We start from the raw sequence: 24,627 nt of genomic DNA, 5'->3' as shown, positions 1-24,627 counted from the left end.
CATGCCCCTTGTACCGCTAATCTTTTTATCCAGCTATATGCCCACCTATACGAGACCCCTGCTGACCGGAATCCTTCAATAAGGGCGCGCACAAAAAGGCGAGCTTCAAAAGGGCGACCTCAATTGAGCGCGGTGAATAAAGGCGTTCATAGATAATTTAGATAATAATAGATAGATAATAATAGTAGATCATTTTCTGTAATAATTTTGTTCCATTTGCCTTTATTCGCTGCGCCCAATTGAGGTCACCCTTTTGAAGCTCGCCTTTTTGTGCGCGCCCTTATTGAATAGAACCCTGCTGACCAGTCACATTCTCTCATGGTTCTGTGCCACGGGGTCCGTGTCAAAGGTCTGCCACCCAGACTGAGCTCTCAGGGCTCAGCATGAGCATGGGGTGAGTGACAATGACATCTCCTCCGTGAGCATGTGGCCTAGTGACCCTGTGGTGCACTGCCTGTCACGTCCATGTGTTATATAGCGCTCACACCCTTTGCTCACGCCTTGTGACATTCCTGTGGGTCCCTTAACTGGATGTCCAGTTGTGATCTTTTTTAAGTGCCCACCCCACCCCTCACTGCTGTGGTGAGTGCCAGCCAGGTCTGCTGTGCCAGGTGATGGGCCAAGTGCTTCAAAGCCACTTGTCAAACTTGTGACCTTGTAAGCCCAGTGACACTGCCTTTCATTTTCAGCTGACGCCCGTGGGCACCACTGTGGGACGCATTGAAGCCACCGATGCTGACAAAGACGTCCTCATTTACTCCCTCGACAGGAACACCGTGAGTCTCCATCTTGTCAGCTCTGATTTCATTCTGATGATCCGTGTGTATCGGTTATTATTATTATTATTATTATTATTATTATTATTATTATTATTATTATGATGTTATTTCACTATAAACTCTAACTTTTATTATTAGTACTTGTAATGAATTGTGATGAGAGACTTTGATCATTTTACTCTTTTGTTTTCCTTCCTCCTGTCCCTTTAATGAGTGACAGATCCTAATTCTCGTTGTATTTACGACGCGGTCCCTATATATGTACATGTATCTCAGTGAAGGGCACTATACAAAAAAAGAAGTCGTATTGCACCTTATGTCCTGGGCACCTCACCGGGCAGTCCACAGACGCCATACCTCTCACTGTGCTGTGCTGCGCTGGCCTCCTACAAAGGGACATATAGAAAAGAACATCAGTGGGCTACAAAGGAAACCCAAAGCCAGGACTGGCAAGACTGGCAAGGCTGACAAGCTGGCAAATGCAAACCACTAACGGCAGTCGCAGTTCATGAAATGTTCTAAAGAGTTCAGCGTCTCGCAGGCCAAACCAGAATTGAGAGTGAAAAGGACGGGGCAGAACTCAAACCTTGACACCCAAACTGACAAAAGCACAAGTGCAAATCGGGCAGCGGTGCGTCCTGCGGGTGCGTCCTGTGTGAATTTCAGCGGCCGTGACCAGCTGCTCCCGTTACGGTACTCGGGCAGTTGGAACCTGGAACTGGGCTGCAGTGAAGTGAAGAAGTCCCTCTGCTGTTTTAGTGGGCTTCAGAGGGTTTGAATCTCCTGATGGTGTGAAGGACGTGCTGGTCGGACTGTGAGGACATCAGAGAAGTTCAAAGGGCGAGACGGGCAGGAGAGTGAAGCCCACGGCATCCATCACGACGTCACTCATCAGCTTGAGTTCTTCATTAATCTTAATTTATTGTGTTACATGTGTAAAATACAACAAGGGCTTACAATTTCAGGGAATAATTGAACGATGTGCCTCAAACGTTTCTACTCCGTTGATTGAATTGTTAAATGCAAACTGGCATCTGCTGGGCAGACTCCGCTAGAAAGACGTCGGCGCTCATTTGAACGACGTTTGGCGCAGTTTAAGAGAAGACAAAGAAACTCATTCAAGTGTTGACTGCTTGGTTTCTTATTAGTTTTACTTATGAAAACTTTACAGACGCTCAAGAGAATAAAATAAGTCAATCAATCAATCAATCAATCAATAACTGAACAGAATAATAAGCAAACAACAGCCTCCAAACACACATGAGAACTTCTGGCTTAGGGTACAAGGGGACAAGACGAGGGACAAGATGAAGAGGCGGGGAGTCACCACTGTCACCCCATTTAAGGACGAGACTGCAAGTTGGACCCCAAGTGAAATCAATGGGCCGAGGGGTCCATCCTTCAGTAGAAGTCACCCCTGGTGAGGAGCCAGACTTAGCAAGGGGCGGGTCTGGCAGAGGAAGTGACATCACTGCTCTTCAGCTGCTTCCTGGTCATCTCTAGCAACCATAAGGGGGCAGTCAGCAGTTGCACCCCCTCTGGGTCAGGATGACCTCCTTTCTCTTAAAGCAGCAGCTGTCACCCTTCTTTGGGCAGGATGGCCGGTCCGGCTGCTCATCAGGACTTTGGCAGGGTGTGGCCCCGTTATTCCATGTGACATTCCTCTCTGTCCCTTCTTCTTCCTCTTCTCCAGGCCCCCAGCTCCTCATTGACAGATGTTGTAAATTCCCTCGTAATCCGGTCACGCCGCTCCTTCCTCCGTCTTGCTTTGTCACAACAGGGACACTCCAAGTGACCAAAGCCAGCTCTTTACCTCCAAGAAGTGTTCCATGGCAATGCCTCGGGCCTCCTCTTTCTACCTGTCATGACCTCCAGCTGTGCTCCTGAGATCTTTGGGATTCCTCGTCCAGATGCGCAGCCTTCAATTCTTGACTTTGAGAGGGGTCTTAATTGCAGCTGTGCCCATAAAGTGCCATGCTGATGATGGTAAACTCAGCCATCTTCTCCAGAGTTTCTAGATCAGTGATGGTGGAGATGGCCAAAGTGCTCATGGTAGGCTGCCTGCCTTTGCCCGAGTCTTGTAGTCCTCCATTAAGGTTGTCACAGGTGATGCTGATTGGGTCTGTGATGGTGCCACCAAGCCACTTGCCACTTGCTCAGGAGCCTCTCGCCCGCTTTCAGCGATTTGATTTACAACATGCTGGGTTTCCACTTTTCTCTTTGGGTAATTTTAATATTTAATATTTATTTAATGTTCACGTGAGGAATCGGCTTGAAATTAAACAAACGTTTACCGATGTGCGGACGTTCAGCTGCTTCAACAACGCGACCCCCAGAGCGGGTGCTGCTGTCTATGGGGGGCGTCCCCCTGTGGGAGGGAGTGTGGCAGTCACTCTTTATATTTGATACCCGACCCCGTCACATGATGTAAGAATCGAAGAGAACATAAAACTAAATGATAAACGCACAGGAAAAGCGAAGGCAGCAGAAAGTGGACGCGCGTTTGAGCAGAGTCTGATTGAAAGAGAGGTCCGGGGGACGGAGGACGAGGGACGAGGGGTCTTCTCAAATGTGGATTTCTTCAGTCTCAGCCTTTGGAGTTCTTGTTTCGCGTGTCGTCGCTCCGCCCGATTTCACTCAGCACACCGACCGCAGACGTCGAGGGGCTCGCTTCACGAGGACCACCACCAGGCGTCTGTCCATTCTGATCCTAATAAATAAAGTGAGTTCTGCACGTTCTGAAGAAATGAAGCTGAAGATAAAACATTCAAAGCTGAGGTCAACGTCCAGCAGTCTGCACTCCTATTAGTCGAACTAAAATGGCGGCCTGTTTGAGCCGTCAGGTGTGTTTTGAGTCTTCACAGTTGGCAGCGGTGCCTGGCACTTCTTGTTTGAGAAGATCCTTGTCCCTAGGTGTCCAGGTGGTCCCGACAGCTGCCTTGTTAGCTCTCATGTTTCAAACAGGCAGGTCTCCTGTTTGATGGTTTGTTGAGTTCCTTGGTCAGCTTTGGGAGTTTCGACAGCTCTGTGGCCTTTGTGTCCACGTGGGGCTCCTCTGCCATGATGGCACTCATCTTCTTCCTGGGCCCCTCCATTGGAGCCACCTTCAGGTCACAAAGTTTAAGAAGCTCTGGTTTCCTGTTTAGGCAGACTGAGATCCAGAGGTGACCTGCCTGAAGTGTTTAAAATCATAAGTGGGTCAGTCCAGCGGACCTCAGCAGGACCACAGGGACAAACCCACTGAGGACCCCCAGAGCCACAGACACAAGTGACCACATGGAGCGGTGCTCAGTTTAGTGACTCTACTTGAGTGAGCTGGCTGGGCAGAGTGGCACAGTTGTTCAGACCTCCTGACCCCCAGGACGCCCGTCTTTTGTCTTTCCAGAATGGATCCGAATTCTTCCGACTGGCCTCCTCGAACAGCCCGAGCATCCTGGTGGCGAAACTTTTGGACTTTGATGAAGGGGAGCAGCTGGAACTCATCATGTCAGCCAACGTGAGTGTCCTTGAGTGTTTAGCTTGTGACAATGAGAAGGGCACAGTGTTTTGGTGAGGAGGAGGAGGAGAAGAAGACTTGGCCACCCCTTGGCTTAAGAGCTCAGTGGTACCCCCTGGACCGGCCCTGAGCTTCTGCTGTCTTGGACATTGGTCTCCATGTGTCTTCCTCTCAGCCTCGTCCCCTCCACCTCGGTGTCACAGCAGTGCCCCCTTGGCCCGGCCACTTACTGTCACACCCATCACCCACTCCTCTTCTCTTCTTTTCTTCCATTGTCACCGGCGAGGAGTCATTCAGAGTCTCATCCATCTCTGTTTGATGTCCTTCCTCACAGATAGTGGTCTCAGACTTGGTAGCCCCTGAGTCCCAAGGGAACACATAGCTGCTGAACTGCTACGTCCCCAGATGTCACCAGTGATCCCACAGCTCATTGTCCTCTGCTTCTCAAGTAATATCTGAGCCTTTAGAGTTGTGCCCCTTCAGCCAAGCAAGCTGAGCCCCTCGAGTTGTACTGCACAAGGTGACCCGTCACACAGTGGCCTGAGCTGCACTTGTGATCCTCTTAGGGGGGATGAATGGGAATTCATTTGACTTCCTTAACAGGAGTTTCCTTCTCCTCCTCCTCTTCCTCACCATGCAGGATAGCAAGCACATGGCAAGCACGACTGTTCACATCACCGTTGTGGACATCGATAATCGGCCACCTTGGTTCATGCCTTGCGACATCCGCCCGGGAGCGAACAACGCCAAGATCTGCCTGAGCGCGGGCTACACTGGAACAGTGAACTTAACCGAGAAAGAGGTGAGTCCTTCTACAGCCGAGGGTCCGTCGTGGCTCAAATCCCACAAGGCACAACCTCAGCCCCTTAATGATCTGCGATCAGGAATCAGGAAATGAAGTGCCACCAAAATGACCTCATCATGTCATCAGTCAGCATGGCCACCAGGAGGCCTTAGGGCTCACTTGTAGAAGCCACTGTAACTCTAGTGTGTGGCCCTAGATGTCACTATCAAAGTGACACCGTCACGTGGGTCCAACTCCACCAAATAGCTTATTGGGGAACTGCAGAGGGAGGGACATCTGATGTGTGACAGATGGTGACATGGGAGTGGCACTTCTTCAGACCAAACACCACATGCCCTGTAGCTCAAGATGCCACCATTTTCTGGTAGTCACCCCCTGTCTGCCTCTCTCTTGTGTTTCAGGATGGACCCTTGCATTTCCTGCCTGGACCCGTGTATGCAGTGGACGGTGACAAAGGCATTGGTGCCCCCATAAATTACGAGCTTGTTGGAGGTGAGCTGAAAGGCCAGGGCGGCTCGTGCGTCGGCCAGGCTTCTGCTTGGTTGTCTCAGTAGGTACTCTTTAGTTTAAGAGTTTTCAGTAACCCCTGTCCCTGCGTCACTGCACTGGCTTCCAGAGTCTTTACAGCCATCATCAAATCATCAAATGGCAGACGTGGACCATCACCTCCATGACAAGGAGACTGATAAAGAGTGGGGTCACCTGGACCCCCTTCAAGTGTCCCCCTCTCATTAGGACGCCGATGTCCACATGCGTTTCACTCAGGCGTCGTTTTTGTAAAGAAAGCCCAAGGTCCATAGTAAGAATATTAGCCGTAAAAACTTCAAAGGATGAATGAATGAGTGGCAGGATGTCAGTCGGAGCTTCGGCGAACGCCTTAATACAAGAAAAAGGTCAACGAGACAAAGGCCAGCGGTGCCTGCCGACTTCACGAATAGCCCCATGCATGAGGACGAGGTGACAGGTTAGGGACGGAGGGGACCAAAAGGTAAGGTACGAAATCACGGAGGTCCAGACTGGCATGAACGTTTAGGGACTCGGGTAGATAGCACGGTGGCCCCGAAACAGCTGCTCATGGATGACGATGACGTGTTCTTCATTGGCAGTTGAAGGCCAGGAGCTCTCTGGTGATTTGTTAACCCTTTGTGCATGGAGACTGATGAAGAGTGAGGGGACTTGACCTTCAGTGGCTGGAGATGTTAACGTCTGCCATGAAATTCACTGATGAAAAAGCAAACTGTGAAGAGGCAGCGCAACATTTCAAAAAGAACTGCAACCCGCAAAGCAGCCGGACAGACGGTGAAGTTGAATGTTGGCATCAATGTTGGCAACTCCAAATTCCAAATGGGCGACATTGGGAACAGTTTTAAAGTAACACCATATTAAAAAAGTGAACTGAAACTAAAGGACGGAGTGCCAGACTCCCGGTGGCGCTGGTGAGACTGTGCCTGGAGTGCAGCTTACCGTTTTGGGGGGCCAAAGGGAGTGCTGGGCAGTTCTGACAGGTGACACAAAGTAAAGAGAGCCCGTGACGTCTGGACCTCACCTCCAGAATCCTCAAAGACATCAGCCAAGTCCAAGAGAGGACATCTAGTGGAGACAACAAGAATGGCAACTGAGAGGGACAGCAGCAGGTGCTTCTTGAGGGAGTCATGGAGGTAACGTCATTAGGAAATGTCTGGGGTCCTCCTCACACTTCTGAAATGTCCCAAGTAACTTGAGGGACACGTTTAGTCTCATCTTGCCTTTGTCTTACAGGTGACAAAGATGGCACTTTTCAGATTGACATGGCATCTGGAAATATAACGATGACAAAGGCTGTTGGGTCGGCAGACCAAATTGTCTTATCGGTGATGGTGAGTACAGTGGGGATTCCTGATCAGAATGAGGCCCACCCTGGACTGGTTGGGGCCAACAATGCAGCCAGCCAATCAGCTATTAGCCTGAGGTGTTTGTTGTGATGTCATTAAAATGTGTAGCAGGGGACGAGGGGGAACGTGAAACATCAAACATGGCGGACCACTGAACCGCCTTCTACTTGACGTTATGAGGTGAGAGCCATGATGGCTCATTTTCTGCACATCGTCATTCTCTCCCATATTGTGGGGTGGTGGGAGGGTCTAAATCCTGTAGCCACTCCCCTTACTCCTCCTTGAGACCACCCACTTTAAATGGCTCAGTGGTCACTGTCCAGTTTTAAGATGTAAAAACACTCGAAAACAAGCATAAAGGTGTGGGGAGTTGGCTCAGAAATAATCAGGGTGTTCACAGACTTGAGCTCAATATGGAACTGAATTGGAAAATCAAGATGGCGGACTTATATGGAAGAAACCGGAAGAGGAGGGATCATGTGGGACAGGGGCTGGAAGTGATGTCATCAGGCGGTGGTGTCTTGAGAGGCAGAGATGATGTCACTAGGAGGTGGGCTCTTCTGATGGGCTGCAGAAGGAAAAGAGGAGAAAGCACCAGAGGACAGCGCCACCTGCTGGCTCGGCTGACAAAACACTTCTATTTGAGCCCGTAAACCGTCGCCTGAGCACTCGTGTGTCACAAAGGGGGTCCAGATTTTTGGTTGTTGGGTCTTGAGATAAAGTGCAGTGAGAAAGTCTCACCCTCTTGGCCTTTGCCTTTGTCTGAACACTTTATCTATATAGCGCCTTTTCTGATGAAAGACTTGGCAATAATGGCTGGGTGATGCCCACACATTTAGAACCTGAGGGGACAAAGTGGGTGTTGAACCTGTGACCTTTATGCCAGTTTACTTCGGTGTGACATGCTTTGCTTCATCTGGCCATCTTCTGTGCTCTGCCCACCTGCTAACCCCTTTGCTTTGCTCATTTCCTTTGCAGGCCTATCAGACCGACGACGCCAATAAGTTTGCACTCACGACCGTCACCATCGACGTCCTTAAAAAGAGCCTAAACCCTCCAGTGTTCGAGAAATCGGCGTACGACGGCTTTGTGCCCAGCGACTCTCCGGATGGCAGCATGGTCCTCGAGAGGGGCTTCGTTAGCAGACCACTGAAGGTCGTCGCCACGGACGCCGATTTCAGTAATGTGAGTTCATCGAGAAAGTGACCGCCTGTCTGCCATCAGTCCTCTTGGCTGGGTGGTGATGTGCAGAGAGCCTCATGAAAGGCTGACCTTGGCCAGCTGGTGACTTCCACATTGTGCCCGTCTTGCCATTTTCAGTTGATGGCCTCAGGATGGTCAGTACAGTAAGTCGTGGTGCTTTGTTAGATGCTGGACCCTCAGAGACCTGGAGAGAGTTAAGAGTTAGGACACAGAGTGGACAGTAGACTAGCCAGTTAAAGGGGCCAAAATGACCATAGGGGACTTCTGTTAATGACACAGGTGTCACCTAGTATCCCTCAGTATTGCATTGTTTGTGGCTCCATGCCACCGATTCTACCAACCTGATGCCCCTTTACAACAGAGTGACCGGGTGGAGTTGCAGGGACTCCTGTGGCCACAAGGGGGAGCCTCAGAGATTTAATGAAGTTGGGGGGCAATAGAAGGCTGGCAGAGGGCGGCCATTGATGTTAATAGAGGAGCGGAAGGTGAGTGAGGAGGGGATTTCTGTGATGTCATTGGGGGGCAAAGGCCATTAAGAAGCCCACCGGTGACACAGGGGTGCAGATCCACTTAAGGCATGGGCTGGGTTCCAGTTTGGTCATTTGTTTTCTGTTTGTGTTTCTCGCTTGTATGATAAACACTCAGACTTTGGTGGGACTTTGATTTTCTTCACACATATACTGGCTTTTGGGGGTCACTCCAGGGTACCCCTGGTGGTCGCAGACATTGTTTACAGATTGATGGCATCCCCTGACTATGAAAGCACTGAGTCTAGAAAGTGGCAGACTGGACTGTGGCTATGAGCTGGCACTGGCGCCCCCTTCTGGGGTGAAACAGGGATGTCACCTGTTTGTGTCACCATCAGTGGCCCTTTCCCAGGGTCCGTCCTTTGGCTGCTCTCTTCTGATCCTCCACTCGTGCTAACATGACACTCTGAGTTGTTGTGAAAGGCGCTATATAAGACATTGGACATTAACGGCTCACTCAGAGGGTCAGCCCTCACTTGCTTCCTTGTCCTTCATCGTTTGCTTCTTTATAATGAAGGACTGAATGATTCATTAAAGTGTATGACATTCAGCATTTCCTTTTCCAGGGCATAAACCCCGACTTGGTCTACAAGATTGAGGACAGTTCAGAGTTTGTGGTGACCGCTCAGGGCTTCGTCCTCACCAGCGGGAAACTCTCAGCCGGCTCTGCCAACGTGACGGTGAGTGACAGGCACTTGGTGACCGGGGTGATGTTTGCCTTCAGAACTGTGAGACACACTGGTCAATAGTCCACAGGTACCATGAAAGAAGTGACCACCAGCAGCCAACGTGTCCCACGTGAAGGCTCTCAGGGGCACAACATACTGACTGTGCAGGGGGACTTGGGGGGTTCAGTTAGTTATGAGGGAGGAGGACCACACGATGGCATCTCCACTCTAAATGACCAAGGACAAGGTAGCGAGAGGTGGACAGGGTGATGTCTTCTAATGAGGGGTGCTGCATTGACTCGCTGATCCATGTGGGGATGAGAGTGGGGGCGTGTGACTCTCTGCTTTGACCTTTGGGGACAGTGCCTTTCTCCACCAACTTCATGGACTACATCTCACGTTTAGTGACAATCCCACCTGAGGAGCTTCAAGCTGTACAGATGGATGTGAGGTCTGCTTTGATATGAGGGAGAAGACCACTCCATCCTGACCTAAGTTCAGATTTTTCAAAGGACTGACGTCTGTGTGGTCCTCAGGATGGCTCAAAAGTGAAATCAGCAGGCAGCTCTCACCAGTGTGTCTGTCACGATGAGTCTGGGAGTCCTAAAGTGACATCTGGAGTATCTGACCTGAGTGTTTGTGCTCTGCTTGATCTTCGTTTACTTTGTGTGTCCACCATGAGAGGCAGTGAAGGTCCAGGACAACCAGCTCCTTGTGTCAGCACTTCACAGGCCATCCTGCCTGACTGAGGGGCTTCTTTTATCACTGGGGGGCCTTTACTGCACTGTGGTGCCCAGGATGAGGGCTGACCCTTAAAGGCCACTAGTGGCACTCATGTTTCTGGCCCCGCCCCTCATCTCTCAATCCATAAACCTGCAGTAAAGGTTTAGGCCCCGCCCCAAGGGTGGAGCCATGCAGTGTCACATCTCATGGCTGACCTCGTCTTCATGTCTCCATGACTTTCTGTACTGTCTGTCTATCTGCTAGTCTACCATATAGTGTCTTTCACTCTCTCTCCTTATATAGCGCCTTTTCTATCTCTCTATTCAGTTTTCTCACATTTTCAATTCATATTTTCACTCATCAAGCAACACTCAACACCCCAGCATGACTACTGAAAGGAGGACTTTAAAAACTAATAGAAATAAAAAATTTACAAAAATGAAATATTCCCAAAGCAGTCAGAGTCTTCCCTCAGGACTTTGTTAAAGCCCCCCTTCCAGCTCGGAGTCTTCTGGGGTCTGACAGGATAAACTTCACTCCCCTGAATCTGAGGACATTCTGACGTCCTTCTCTGCTGATCCTCTTGAGCTCTGGGAGGTAAGATGGAGGCCTGCTGTCAGGTCTCTCCAGTGACGTTCAGTTCTAGACCCTGGCCGGGCCACTCGAGGACATTCCCAGAGTTGTCCCTTAGCCAGCACTGTGGTGTCTTTCTTTGTGAACCTTATCTATCTATCTATCTATCTATCTATCTATCTATCTATCTATCTATCTATCTATCTATCTATCTATCTATCTATCTATCTATCTATCTATCTATTATATAGTGCCTATCTATCTATCTATCTATCTATCTATCTATCTATCTATCTATCTATCTATCTATCTATCTATCTATCTATCTATCTATCTATCTATCATATAGTGCCTTTCTATCTATCTATCTATCTATCTATCTATCTATCTATCTATCTATCTATCTATCTATCTATCTATCTATCTATCTATCTATCTATCTATCTATCTATAGCGCCTTCCATTGTCCTTTTCCTTCTCCTTATCTCTCTGTCCACCTTTTCTCTTCCAGGTGGTGGCTGAAGACAGGCAGAGTGGCGAGTTTGCCCGTGCGAAGATCAGCGTAGATGTTACAGGTAGGGTTTCTGTTTTTTTTGAGGTGCCATCTAAACAAAGTGGTTTTCTTGTTCATGAAAGCTAAAACTAATATGACATTAGTGAAAAAAGAAAATAGAAACAAAAAGCTGAAAATGGAAGTGAAAGTCATTTTGGTGGCACTCTGGTGGCACTTGTGTTTGGGTGGCATGTCTGTGCCCACGTGTCTGGTTGTTTGTGTTTTCCTCCAGTCTCAGAGCTGTTATGTCAGCTTTGCCCGCACGTGTCTGTGTCTCTCTGTGTCTCTGTCTGTGACTCCTTTACGATTTTCTCGGATTGTCACCTTTAGACTTTTTCGTGGGGCTCCTCGATTTCGTTTCCTCTCTCGACTTTGCTCGTTTTGAACGCTGAGGTGGTGCTGCTGCCTCCCACTGAGGACACTGAGGTTTGTGCCCCCCGGCCCTCCTCTGTGTGGAATTTGTATGTTCTCCCCGTGTCTGTGTGTCTTTCCTCCCACAGTCCAAGGCTATGTAGGTGGTGCCCATGTGTGACTGTGATGGACTGGCATCCTTTCCAGGTGTTGTTCCTGCCTTGTGCCCGATGTTTGCTGGGATGGGCTCGGCCCCCCGTGATGCAGCTCAGGATGAAGTGACTTATAAAACAGTGTGGCGTATTGAGTTGTTTTGGATGTGCCCGCTGTGCCCATTTTGTTTTTTTTACACTTGCCACCATTTTTTCTGGTTGCTCGTTGGCGTGTCCTCATGTTGGATGTTTTTGTTCATTTTGTCCCCCAAGGGTCCACTTTTCTACTCCATGGACAGTTTTGTTTTCTTTGTGTTGTGAATTATTTTGCGATGTTTCTGCTGCCATTTCTGAGCACTCGTCATGTTGTGTCCTTTGGGGGTCATGACGTGGTGGTCCCATCCACATCCGGGTTCACGGATTCTGAGGATGAAAACAAATCCTGGTCTCTCCTGTGGTTAACCGTTTGCTGACTAAATTCAGATTTTGTCGTTTTTTTGTCTCGATTCTTGTCTCGTGTTTCGGCTTTGGTTGCCATATTTCTGCTTCTTCATCTTCCATTTCCGTGTTCTGACCTCCTGATTGCCTCCTCAAACCTTGTGATGATTTTTAAGGCGCCTGGCACCTCCAACCGGCTCCAACATCTGGAGAATCTCCAAAGAAATCGGCACAGGTTTGATGTCCCATTTTGATGGCCTCAGCCGTCTCCACGTGTTCTCCGTGGCCCGTCGTCACTTCCGTTTGTTGTCCTCCTTCACTCACCCTTCCATCACAGGTTGTTCCTTTTTCTTCAAGTCAATCTTGTGTCTCGCTGGCACCAGATTGGACGAACTCACATGAATGGCCCCGCCCCCAGCGTCTTCGGTTGTGATTTCGCTCTTCGTTTTCGTTTTCTGTTTCTTTTTTTTTTTTTTCCAGCCCCAGATTCAGTTTTGTGATTCGAGTTTTACGTTTTGTTGATTTCAGTTGCGGCCATTTTGTCTTCCTCGTCCCACGCTGTTAGGGGCGTGGCTTCAGAGGTCCTAACCTTTGGTAACGGTGCAGACGCGCCCTGCTTTTGGATTTGTGGTTTGGTTGCCCCTCAAATATTTTTGCAGGTCTCACCAGCCCAGTAACTTCAATGGGCCTATCAGGGGACAGCAAACAACAGAGAAATGTCCAGTTGCTGATGTCACACAATGCATGGGGTGGGGTGGTCCGCTGTGGCCCCGTTGCTGAGTCATTACCTCCTGCTTGGGCTGTTCGCCTCCATTTTCTGTTGGCTTTCACGTTTTGTTTTTTTGAAAAGAGCGACAAGAGAAAAAAAAAACAAAAACGTAACAAAAAGCAACTTATGAGAGGGGAACGAAGAAAAAAGAGCAAAATCGGTAAAAATCAAATATCCTGGGCAGCCAATCAGAACAGTCATGGGACTCTGGAGGCCCCGCCCCCTTAGGCACACCTGGAATCTCATTGGTCGGCTCCACTGTGCAGTGTGACAGGCTCATAGTGTGCTGTGCCAAACGTAGGAGAGCCGACAGAGTGACGGGCACCACAAACGGCGGGCAAAACAAAAGAACTCAATCTTTGAAAACTGGCCGACGGTCACTAAAAATAATAAAACCTTAACGGCCGTTAGAAACAAAATGACCAAGAGGACCACGTCAGGCCTTACGGGGGCACAGCGTCAAAACAATCAAAGAGCACCAGACAGACACGGCGCCGCCATCTTGGACAGCCCGCTGACGGCGTCACACACCACAAATTCTCCCAGCGTGACCCCACCAATGCCACCTGCGTCTCGACGATGACATCACAGAGGGACTGTCATGGTGTCCTAAAGTTCTAAATTACATTTGCTTTTATTGGCCATGAAGATGCACTGATGTGGGGTAGTGGGTGCCATTGTGATGACCACAACCGTGTTTAAAGCCCCATATGTCCAGAGGTTTGCTTCTCCAGGAGACCACCATGTAGAGCCAGAAGCTTACTGCTCAGCTCAGGGAGTTCCATCCAGTAGATGCGGACCACCAGCAACCTGTAGCTCAGCACCACCTCATCGGTGTGCCAGGGGTCCGAGAGCAGCTCTTTAGTCCTGCTGCTGCTCATCTCCCCAAGTTGAAGATGAAGCCCCCCACACGCCGGGCGCTGGGTGTCTCCATTATGGGATGGAGGAGTTGCTCAGATGAGGCGCGCGGCCCGAATTGCGGATTTATTTTTGTTTTATGATATTGGTGTCATCTCAAGTCACAGATTGATATCCAGTCACATCTACTTTGGACAATGGATGGACTTGGCACATTTCATCTTTTTTTCATGTTAGACCCCCTCACCCTTCAGCCCCTTCAGCCTCAGACCACACGGAGTGTCACGTTGGACCAGAACTTCACGTGTCAAATGTCACACTGCGATTGGGAAGTTCAAAAAGACAGAATGTCCTGTACTGTGTACCTGATTCAGGACACTTTGGGTGTGTGAGTGACACATACAGCAGGTGATGGTGACCGGCGTCTGACCACAACATCACGGCAGCACCCATCCAAAAACAACCAACATGGCATCAGCATGGCACTGAACAAAAGCTGAGCGAGGAAAACTGCAGTGAACCCCCCCCCACCAAGGTGCGCCTCATGCCACACGCACAGGTCATGTGACACACACTGAGCATGTGCAGACTGGGTGGGGCGCTGTGTGTCAACCTCTGGGGGGGCAACACCACGAAATGCAAAAGCAGACTGAAGGGAACACAATGAGTGACGGTGGGGGTCTTGTGTTTGTCACTGTCCTTCCTGATGACTTCGCTTGTCTCCTCGGCCACAAGTCACACCTGGGCAGGTGAGATCATTAACCCGACAGGAATGTTTTACTGGTGACAACAGTTGTGCCAGAGTCCAAAGGCCCCCTGTGGCCCTCCATGTGTGACACCGCGTGTGACTCAGATGCTTCATTACGCAGGCATCCACTGTTTTTATTGGGTTATAAAAGAGCAGAGCTGGGTGGTGTGCCCCCCCTGCCCCGTGGGCATCTGCACTGAATATCACACCATGGGCACTGGGCAACTTGGTCTGAGGAAGTCACTCACTTTTATGATTTCTCATGTCTCCTTGAAAATGATTTACACATTTGGGACATTTAAGGTGGGCGGCAGAATTGGAGGGGCTACCGCGCCCCCCCAGAGCCTGTGACCTGCTTTGTATCTCACAGCATGAAACTTAGATAGGGTGAAAGGCGCTATATGATAGATAGATAGATAGATAGATAGATAGATAGATAGATAGATAGATAGATAGATAGATAGATAGATAGATAGATAGATAGATAGATAGATAGATAGATAGATAGATTAGAAGTACAACTGAATTAAGAATTAAGAAGAGAGGGGTGATTCATTGTAGAACCTGAGGGTAGAAATGACGTGACATGTCACTCCTTGGAGCAGTACGGTGGTCTCGGTCTGTCACTGAAGGTGGTCTGTCATGTAGCAGGTCAGAGTCATTGTCTGTCCTTCCATTTGCTCCATTGAGTCCCACCTGACTCCCACAATCGAGGCTCCCTTTTTGATCCGTTTTATATGGCGTGTTGGCATCACCTACACATATGCCATGTCCCCAGCACACTACAGCATAGAGGATGGCATCCTGGGCACCACAGACTGGTAGAAGACATGTCAGAGTTGCCTGCCTACACCCAGCGACCTCAGCCTGGTCAGTAAATTGAGGCGGCTCTGACCCCTCTTAAATACGGATGCCCTCTGTGCTGATCCTCCACTCAGGCCTGTTGTTCAGATACCCCCCGAGGTATTTGATTGTCCTCACCAACTCCAGATCCTCACCATCAATGAGGACGGGTGGGAAGTGTGGGTTTGACCCTCCTGAATCCGATGATTCACTCCTTTGTGTGTTGAGCAGCAGGTGGTCACTTTGCACCACTCAACAGTGACGTGGATTCCTTCTCCTGCCCACCATTGATACCCCCAGCCATGGCAGCATCAGAACATTTCCGCAGATGACCTGATCCAGTGCTGTATCTGAAGTCTGAGGTGTCTGGGGGTGAATGGGCAGGGGGCAGGACAGACCCCTGTGGAGCCCCTGGGCCACTCATGCCCATGTCAGACCCACCATTGGTGTGCCAGTTCACTAATATGTTATGCAGGGCACATTGACTGGGCATGGCATTGAATGAACCGGAGAGGTCAATGAACATGATACCCCCTGCTGCCCTGTTTCTCCAGATGATGGTGGGCTCAGGTCAGCAGGAAGATGACTGCTTTGTCCATCGTGGTCTTTGTCCATCGTGCGGTGCTGAGCTTGGGTTTCACGTGAGGTGATGTTCATATTGTCTGAGGTCAGAGCCACCGCCCAGTCGTCATTTAGAGTTTCAGCTGCGCTACCTGGGGGTTTGGGGGCACACGAGCTGTAAACCTTTGTAGAGTCAGAGGACACGCAGCCCTTCAGCACCTTAGGGTTGATGCCATCATGAGGTCCTGCAGTTCTTCATCTGGTCTGCTGTGAAGGTCAGTGCTGGATAGCTGGCAGGTTGGCACAATGGTGGTGTAAATCCTGGTAGGTGGACAAGTTAGAGAAGACCACTCGGCCCAGTCGGTCCCCTCATCTCGTCCAGGTTCCTCGTGACCCGTTAGTGAGCTCCAGGCCTAAATGCCGGTGTGTGCCCCCTGCCGGCCGTGTGGTGAATTCCTGCTCTCGTTCAGTTCAGCTGGTATTTGTTTTGGTCTTCACAGCAAAGCCATTTGGTGTTCATTTGGTGTTTCTGCTTCTGTGACTCATTGCGAGGCTTCCAGACGCCTGGTCACAGTTGGTCACAGCGTTGTGCCCGATGACATCATAAACGCGATGATATTTAAGGCTTTTGAACTCCAAACCATTCCTACTAAATGTTTCAGGATTTGGATTTTCGGTGACTTGTCCTGTTCCCGTGTTTTTCTGACTGCGCCTTTTGGTTCCCGTTCAGTTGTGACTCTCAGATTTCTCCACTGGCGCTGACCCTGGCTCATATTTACGTGGGCTCCGTCTTCTGACATGGCCACCTTTGCTTGGCATTCGCTCTGGCACATCCCTGACTGATGGATGCCCTTTTGTTTGCCACCCCTCGTTTTCACTCACACCTTTAAGGGTCAGGGGTCCCCACCTAAATCATAGACCCTGCCCTGACCTGGTGGGTCACCTCAGCACAAGCCACTGTCACTTCTGAGATGCTGGCACGCCATTCACTGGCCTCACTGAGTTCAAGCAGATGTCTTAAAGCCCCCGAGCAACAGTCAGAGGTCCGGGGGGCCGATGTCACTCCCCTGGACAACCTAGCAGGACCACCACAGTTCTGTTTGGTGCCCAATAATTACACCTGCTGCGTTTCAGCATTGGCACAGACTTGGCTGCTGACTGCCATGGCGGCCCAGACCGGAGAGACTGATGTAACCAGACGCTGTTATTTTTGCAGGTGCCACCACTGCCATGTCCACCACTGACGCTGCCTCCATGCCCACCAGTGCCATCACTACGAGTCCCATCAACAACAGCACAGCAACTCCTGCAAAGACCACAGGGGACACGTCGGCAGTGCCAACTCCATCGTGGTCCTCCTCTCCCGCTCCTTCTGTCCCGACTACAAGTCCTAATGCAGGTATTGCTGTTAGCTGATGGGCATGCTGGTGCCCTGCCAGTGGGGGACCACCCAACCTTTGGGGTCACTCCATGTGGCTGCTTTTGTTTTATGATTTGAAATACCAGTCAAGTATATTGTGCCACAAGTCTCTGCCAGGGCTGAGCTGCAAATCTAGGGACAGTACCCACCAAGGCTGATGCCAGCTTTATGATTGGCCAGCAGAAGGGGGGAGCAGAGGTTGGTGGGGGTGCTCCACAATGTGCCTTAATCACAGCCTCAAAAGGGGCATTGCCCTTGTGGTTTACTCTGTAGGATGCACTTTGCCACTGTAACCCCACCAATGCTACTCTTGCAGGTGCCACTAATGCCACGTCCACCAGTGATGGTGTCACCATGTCTACCAGTGCCACAGTGAACACTACGAGTGGCACAACAGCTTCTTTGCTGACCGCAGGGAACACGTCGGCCGTGCCAACCCCATCACCATCTCCTGCTCACACGTCTGCTGTCTTGACCACAAATCCCAACGCAGGTATGGCTCTCAAAAGGGCATCGCTGATGTGTGGAGCCCTGGCACAGGGGAGAGTCTGCCCACATTACCTTTGCTTTTTTTTTTACATTATGTGATACAGGGAAGTGTGGATGCAGTGAGTATATAGTGCCACACATACCTGCCAGTGGTCAGATGCCCAGCAAGGCTCATGCCAGGAAGGGAGTAGCAGAGGTCAGTGGAGTGAATCTCCCTGACAGGCTATTATGTGCCATGGGCACAGTCACTTCCTCCAGTGTGGCCTTTGCCCACACCAATTCTCAAAGAGGGCATCGCCGCCATACCACACTTTGCTGCTGTAACCCCCCCGTGCTACTTTTGCAGGTTCTACCATGTTGACCACTCTAGAGAGCTCGACTCGGCCTTTACCATCCACTGCAAGTCCTGCGTCTCCAGCGCCATCTTCATCGTCCTCTCCCTCACTCGCGCCCCCCGCTGGCACAGGTACATTTCTCACGCTGGGCTCACTTGAAGCTTTTGCTGTTTTGCTTTCTGACCCGCGGTGTTGGGAGGCTTTTGTGTGTTTCAGCTGACGCTTATGGGGGTTGAAGGTGGGCGATGCCAGCGCATAGAAGGGGTGGCATGTAGAGAAGTGAACTCCAAGAAGGGGGCTGCATGGTGGGCTCGTCTCTTGTGGTGCATGTGGGTGAAGCTCAGGCTGTGATGCTGTTGGCTTGAAAGTGGGTGTCACCGACGCACAGAAAGGGGGCTCGTCTGCCATGACGCGTGGCCGGTGGCTGGCAGTGCTGGTGCTTTGTCTCTGCATTCTTCTTTTTTTAATTTGATTTGAGGCACTGAATTCATGACATTTTATTAATGACATTTAAATGACATCCCTGAGAGTAAACTGTCTTTTCACATGACCTGTGGGGGTCTCAGCACCAGCTCAGCCAGTGTACAGAATGCCTAGTGAAGGTTTGTTCCAATGGGGGGGCCTTGTTGAGGGACCCCAGGGAGTCGGACCCCTTCTGGGGTTGTTGAGTTGTGTCCACTTTTGAAAGGCCACCTTGGCGCTCCTCTTCAGTGAGGTCAGCGTGCTGCCAATTTGTGGGGCTTTTACTACTTTCAGCCCTTTTCTGTACGGACCCCTGGGCACCCCAGTTTGTGGAGATGACCCCCGTTAATCACCATGTGAAAAGTGACCCTGTGATGCCATTGGAATTCTGACCCCCTCAACGCAGGCCATAGAGCACCAGGGCGTAATTATACTGAAAAGAGAGGGGGGTCCGCATAGCACCCCTGGCTCCTGATAACGAGACAATGCTGCATGAAACTTCAATCAAAAGTCAGACAATAGCAGGCGGAGTCAGAAGGGGGGGGGGATTCCTGCTATATAAATAACATGGATAAGGATGATGATGATGATGATGATGATTAGTGGCTGCTGTGCTCTGTCCTCCTCTAGAAGTTGGCGTCACGACTCCAGTGCAGCCCACCAACTGAACTCAGCCTCGCTGGACACGTGGGCAGTGGGCAGTGGGCAGTGGGCCGCACAGACACGACAAAACACGGCCGAGTTTATAGCGGGGTGGGGGGGCGCCATTAAAACAAGGTGGCCACTCCAAGGCCACTCACACCTCGCCCTCTTCATTCCTCCTCAAACACCGTCAAGTGGACTTTTGAAGGCCCCTAATGTCCTCCTGCCCACCGCACTCCTCAGTCACGTGTTTAGCGTGTTTTCTTGTTCTTTAGGTGAAGACCCCCTACTGTTTGTGTAAAATGTCCCCTTAACAAGTCCCCAACTGTGTCCCCGAGTTCTCAATGAAGTCATTTTAAGTGACAGCCTCTGCCCACAGGGCTCACTCCCGGGTTTGGCCTTTTTAGGAGGTGAGGGTCCGCGCTTTTCCACTGAGCTCTTACTTCACTTGTGCTGTTGGGGTCCCTCTTTGGAGGGTCTGCTGTTCAATTTCCTGGTCTCTGATGTTTGCCGTGTGACGATGTGTGACATTAAAGTGGAACAATAAGTCGCGTGGAGACGGGAGGTTAAGAGGATTTTAATAAAGTGTCCTCCCTCCCTTCACACAACTCCTGCTCGGACCCCAGGGAGCACGTCGGCCACGCCAGCTCCATCACGGACCCCCTCTGTCTCGTCCACAAAGCCCCCGTGCAGGTACTGCTGTCGAGTGACATGTGGAGCCCTGGCTTTGGATTGAAGAGACGTGACGAGCGAGAGGCGACCATTGAGTTCATTCATGTGCCACTCCTCTGTCCCCAAATCTCACTTGGGTGGCACATCTCCACTGGGGTCTCGTTCGGACTCCCACAAGTCTTTGCACAGAGAAGTGCATCCTGGCTTCAGTCCTCAACGCTCTCCCATTGGTTGACAAGCTGCCCACATGACCTTTGTTCTTTTTTGATGATGTGAACTAAGGAAGTGTGGCACTGGCCAAAGGGTGCAGTAAGTATGCAGTGCCACACGTGCCTGCCAGTGCAGATTTGGGGAGAGTGCCCAGCTAGGCTGATGCCAGGCTCCTGATTGGCTAAGGGAAGGGGGGCTGCAGGGGTCAGTGCTGTGAATCTCACCTACACTACTAGCTGCTCTGTTTTGTGGTCACATCTGCCCACTTTGATGTGCCCTCTGTCCACCTCTGATCCTCAAAGAGGGCATTGGCACCATATTCTTTTTTGCCCCTGTAACCCTACCATACTACTTTTTCAGATTCTACCACCACCATCATCTCCAGCACTCTACAGAGCTCAACATCTCCATTAATGTCCACGGCAAGTCCTGCGTTTCCAGTGCCATCTTCATCGCCCTCTCCCTCACTTGCGCCCCCCGTTGGCACAGGTACATTTTGTACGCTTGGCTCACTTGAAGCTTTTACTGTTTTGCTTTCTGCCCTGCGGTGTCGGGAGGCTTTTTGCATTTCGGTTGGCACTCTGGTGGGTACAGTCTGGGCTGCGGCCATATTGGGATGAAAGTGGGTGATGCCAACTCAGAGAGCTGGGTTTTGATCAGAGAGGGTGGCATGTGGAGAAGAAACACATCTCTCGAAACATAAGGATGGGGCGCTGAGGGGTCTCGTCTGTTGGGCCGCTTGGTGGGCCGCTGCCTGTGCTTGTGCCTCGCTTCTTTGTTCTCTTTGGTGGAAGGTCAGTTGTGCCCGAGCTGGGATGGCCACGTTTGTACTTTTCATATCGAATTCTTTCAACGTAACATCAATGGTGTCAGCGGGCTGCCATTTTGGGGGGGCTTTTCTGTTTTGATGGCGTCCATTTGTTGCATGTTGCCACCAGACTGTGTTTGGAGGTGACCTCGTTACTCACCATGTGACCCATCATGTCATCGCTGTGCCTCAGAAGGTGATGGCAACTCAAAAGTGCAAGGTGGGCATCGCCAGGCCTCACACAGTAAGCCTACCCCCCCCAAACTTAAACCTCAAAAAGGGGCCAAAGCTTACAGACCTTCAAGGGAGAGGAGAATCGCAAAACCTCAGACCCAAAAAGTGGTTTACATAAAATGAAATGATTTGCTCAGAAAGATCGGGATGAAGAACGGGATGAAGAGGGGGATGAAAGGACAGCAAAGTGGCATCTGCAGGAACAACAAACAGCAGAGGAGAGTCAAAGACATAAAAAAAAGTCACCCTGAGGATGAGGCGGCTCTTCATAAAAGTGAGGAGACTGACGCCAAGAGGAGAAATGCAAAATAGGAAGCTGGGTGAACCTGCACTGACATGTCGGAATATTCTGGACCATTAAAACAAATGTGTCACATGACACCACCTGATGGGGGTCCACAGGGGGCTAGGGAAGGATCAACAATCTAAAATGACATCACCGACCATGACATCCCCTAAAACAGAGCTCTGGTGTGAAGTCTGTCATTTGGAACCTTCTGGGAGCTGCGAGGACCACCGATAAAGAATGAGCAATAATAAGATGAGATCCGAGATCAGCAACCTCAAAACGACACTCCACATGCTACAGATTTAGCAGACCTGTGACCCCGTAAGTGGGTGAACCCCTGGGGTCCGTTGATGTGGCCTGCACAACTTCAAGTCCTGCTGATCGTTTTGTTGCGGACCCCTTTGGTCGCCTCTTGCACAAAAAGGAGGGTTTGTGGGGTCTAGAGAGCAAAATAGGAAGGGAACCCAAAGAGCTTGGGGTCATTTACACAAGGGGACATCGAGAGGAGTGGAATGGTGGGTGACATGTGGGGTCTTCTTGAGTCAGGAGGCACCAGACAAGCAGCATTGAAGTGACATCAAAGGAATCGTCAGGACTACAAAAAAATGTACTGAGGAGGAGGAGGAGGAGGAGGAGGAGGAGGTGGAGGAGGAGGAGGAGGAGGAGGATGGTTAAACATCCTGACCACATGTACAAGTGTGAAGAGATGAAGATGAGGAGGAAGAGGAACAGGAGAGCAATCTGGACAAGAAGAGGCCACTCAGCCCACCAAAGGCCCATGGCCTTCACGTTCGTTCGTTCGTTCGTTCGTTCGTTCGTTCTTTCATTTTGTTATTAGCCCCCCACTCCCTTGTTTTCTTTTGTGAATGTTTTTTGGTGATTCCGATGTCCCCAGTGAAGTTCTAAGTGGGTGAGGGGGGGTCCCCCGTGGTGCCACCATGTCATCTAGTGGACCGAGTGTCCCTTGTTCCCAGTATTAATCCAGCTGAATGACCTTTTAAAGCCCCCCGTTGGCCGTGGTCCGGTGCTGAGCCGCCAGCTGTTGCTGTTCTCGCTGGTCGTCCGCCTTTGTCGTCATTTTCTTCTTTCAGATTTCTTGCTTTTTGAGTTTTTCTTTAAATTAACGATTTTGGATTCTATTCTTCTTTTGTATTTTTCGTATTGTTTTAAGAAATGGACTTTTAGATTAAATTTTGTGAATTAACTTCAAATTTTCCTTACGGCTCTGTTACTGTGGGCCGGGGGTGCAGGTCTGGAGACCCCCTTTGTAGGTGCAGATGTCTGCGGCTGACCACCGGCGGTTACTGCAGTGTGTGACCCGGGATGGTGGGAGTGCACGACAGAACGAGGGGCTTTTAGCTGATGCACAGCTTTATTCCCCTTTTCTGGCTCCTTGATGCCCACCGCAGTGGCACTCAGTCGTCGTGAGCAGCTTGGTGTCGTCGTGAAGAGTAGACATTTCTGAAGGGTCCTTGCCAGGTAACTTTATTAACTTGGAGACTCTCGTTGCAGGAGGAGGAGACATTAAAGGGTGCCATATTTCTGGTGTTGTCACTTTGTCACTTGGTGTCACGTGAGGCTGCCAGGGTGACCGCCGCCGTCACGCTCGTCTGTTTACTTCAGCGCAGTGCGTTGCGTTACCCGTTATTTAAAATGTAAGCGGACCACATAGGACCCCCTTCCTCTTAACGTGTCACCCCACACAGACTTCATTCAGATTTGTTCCCCGGGTTTATCTTTTCCTGAACGTTTTCTTCCGCTGCACAGTTTTGGGTGTTGAGTTTTGAAGCTCAGACAGTTAAACCTTTACAGGCCCTCAAGCGGACGGCTCTCATCCAATTTTGATTTTTGGCTCCTTCACAGACAGACCAGAAATACAAATTAGTGAGTCGCTCGGGCCTGAATGTGTCCACTGGGCACAGCGGGTACATCGGCCATGGTGCCCAACACTGCCAACCACAGAACGGCACAAATCAGACAGTACGCCAGTGTGGTCCATCAGAGTGCGGCCATTTTAAGTCTTCATGAGAACCGTCCACAGGAACATTCTAGAAAGACCTGAGGTTCCATAAATGACCCCAAACAGACGATAAGAGATTTGTGAAGCCACAGAAGAGCTCCTGACTGGCACGCAGTCACACAGTCCAGCGCAGGCCTACTTGATCTGCCAGTTTCCTGCCGACTACACCATACAGATTTACAGACACTGCCATCGAATAAAAGTGAAATCCTCTTTGTGACTTTCAATTATGTCACCTTTATGTGACAATGCTGTTTAAATGAAGCTGGCATCACATCTGTTAAAAGAGAACTTCATGGGGTGCATTTACTTTTTCACATGACTATCAGTTCGTTTTCAAAGCTCAGGGTGTGTCTGTGTGGTTGTCTGCTATGCCAGCCCCATCGTTGAGCCCCGGCACAGGGCACCATCTCAGGGTTTGTTTGGCTCTGAACTTTAGGTGGTGCCCCCCCCACACACACTGGGCATCACCGGGTGCCCCTGCTAGATTTTGCTGAGCAAAGATGTCACATGTCCATCTTCACAACTGCCACTGCAGCTCTCAGAGCCAAGAACCTGAGGGCACCTCGATGCCAGGCCAGGTCTGCATGTCCCACCCTGTCGTTCTTTATGTCGCTAAGCAGTGACAGGAAGGCCTGGCACCTGGAGCAGTGCCACCTTTAATCCTATCAGTCCAACGCAACGTGCAGAATTCCATTTGCTTGTTTTCTTCAAAGTTGATAAAAACACCCAACAATAAAGCAATTAAAAAATTGAGCAAGAGGCAATAAGGAAATTCCCACATGTGGTGGGCAGCCGTGTTTACATGGGCACTAACATTCCGGCGTTATCTCTCAATCTGCTGATATTTATGGCATCACGAGGTGCCCCTCGCCAGCTAGTGTGACCATCGTCCTGTGTGGCACAACAGTCAACAATAAGCTCAACATGAACATCACAAACCCATGGGGTGGCACAGCCTGGCACACTCACTCAGGGCACTCCATATTTGTACAAAGAGGGCGGTGAGGCCAGGAGAGCCCAGACAGCTGAGGAGCCCAATGGGGCAGCCATGTGATGGCACTGGAGGTGGGGCTGTGACCCCCATGGCCGACCTCCATGGCCAACGATGTCCCAAATCAGGAAGGG

General features: G+C 50.4%; 1 protein-coding gene across 7 annotated transcripts in view; it reads left to right on the top strand.

Annotated features, from left to right (window-relative positions):
- cdhr5b (cadherin-related family member 5b) overlaps positions 1 to 24,627 on the top strand; it is a 28,190-nt gene that overhangs the window by 427 nt on the left and 3,136 nt on the right. Inside the window, exons 2-13 of one of the 7 annotated variants that reach the window (XM_051923446.1) lie at positions 690 to 776; positions 4,165 to 4,275; positions 4,916 to 5,077; positions 5,482 to 5,572; positions 6,839 to 6,936; positions 7,930 to 8,136; positions 9,248 to 9,361; positions 11,157 to 11,220; positions 17,135 to 17,317; positions 17,655 to 17,831; positions 18,174 to 18,293; positions 20,509 to 20,637. In XM_051923446.1, the coding sequence (XP_051779406.1) occupies positions 690 to 776; positions 4,165 to 4,275; positions 4,916 to 5,077; positions 5,482 to 5,572; positions 6,839 to 6,936; positions 7,930 to 8,136; positions 9,248 to 9,361; positions 11,157 to 11,220; positions 17,135 to 17,317; positions 17,655 to 17,831; positions 18,174 to 18,293; positions 20,509 to 20,637 (1,543 nt within the window). The remainder of the gene's footprint in view (positions 1 to 689; positions 777 to 4,164; positions 4,276 to 4,915; positions 5,078 to 5,481; positions 5,573 to 6,838; positions 6,937 to 7,929; positions 8,137 to 9,247; positions 9,362 to 11,156; positions 11,221 to 17,134; positions 17,318 to 17,654; positions 17,832 to 18,173; positions 18,294 to 20,508; positions 20,638 to 24,627) is intronic. The other 6 variants (XM_051923447.1, XM_051923448.1, XM_051923449.1 and 3 more) reach the window with 6 other exon arrangements.

This window comes from Erpetoichthys calabaricus, chromosome 2 (genome assembly GCF_900747795.2).
Source record: "Erpetoichthys calabaricus chromosome 2, fErpCal1.3, whole genome shotgun sequence".
In the NCBI taxonomy this organism is placed as follows: domain Eukaryota; kingdom Metazoa; phylum Chordata; class Cladistia; order Polypteriformes; family Polypteridae; genus Erpetoichthys; species Erpetoichthys calabaricus.
The sequence above is the reverse complement of the archived record's forward strand: the minus strand, read 5'-3'. Positions and strand labels throughout refer to the sequence as shown.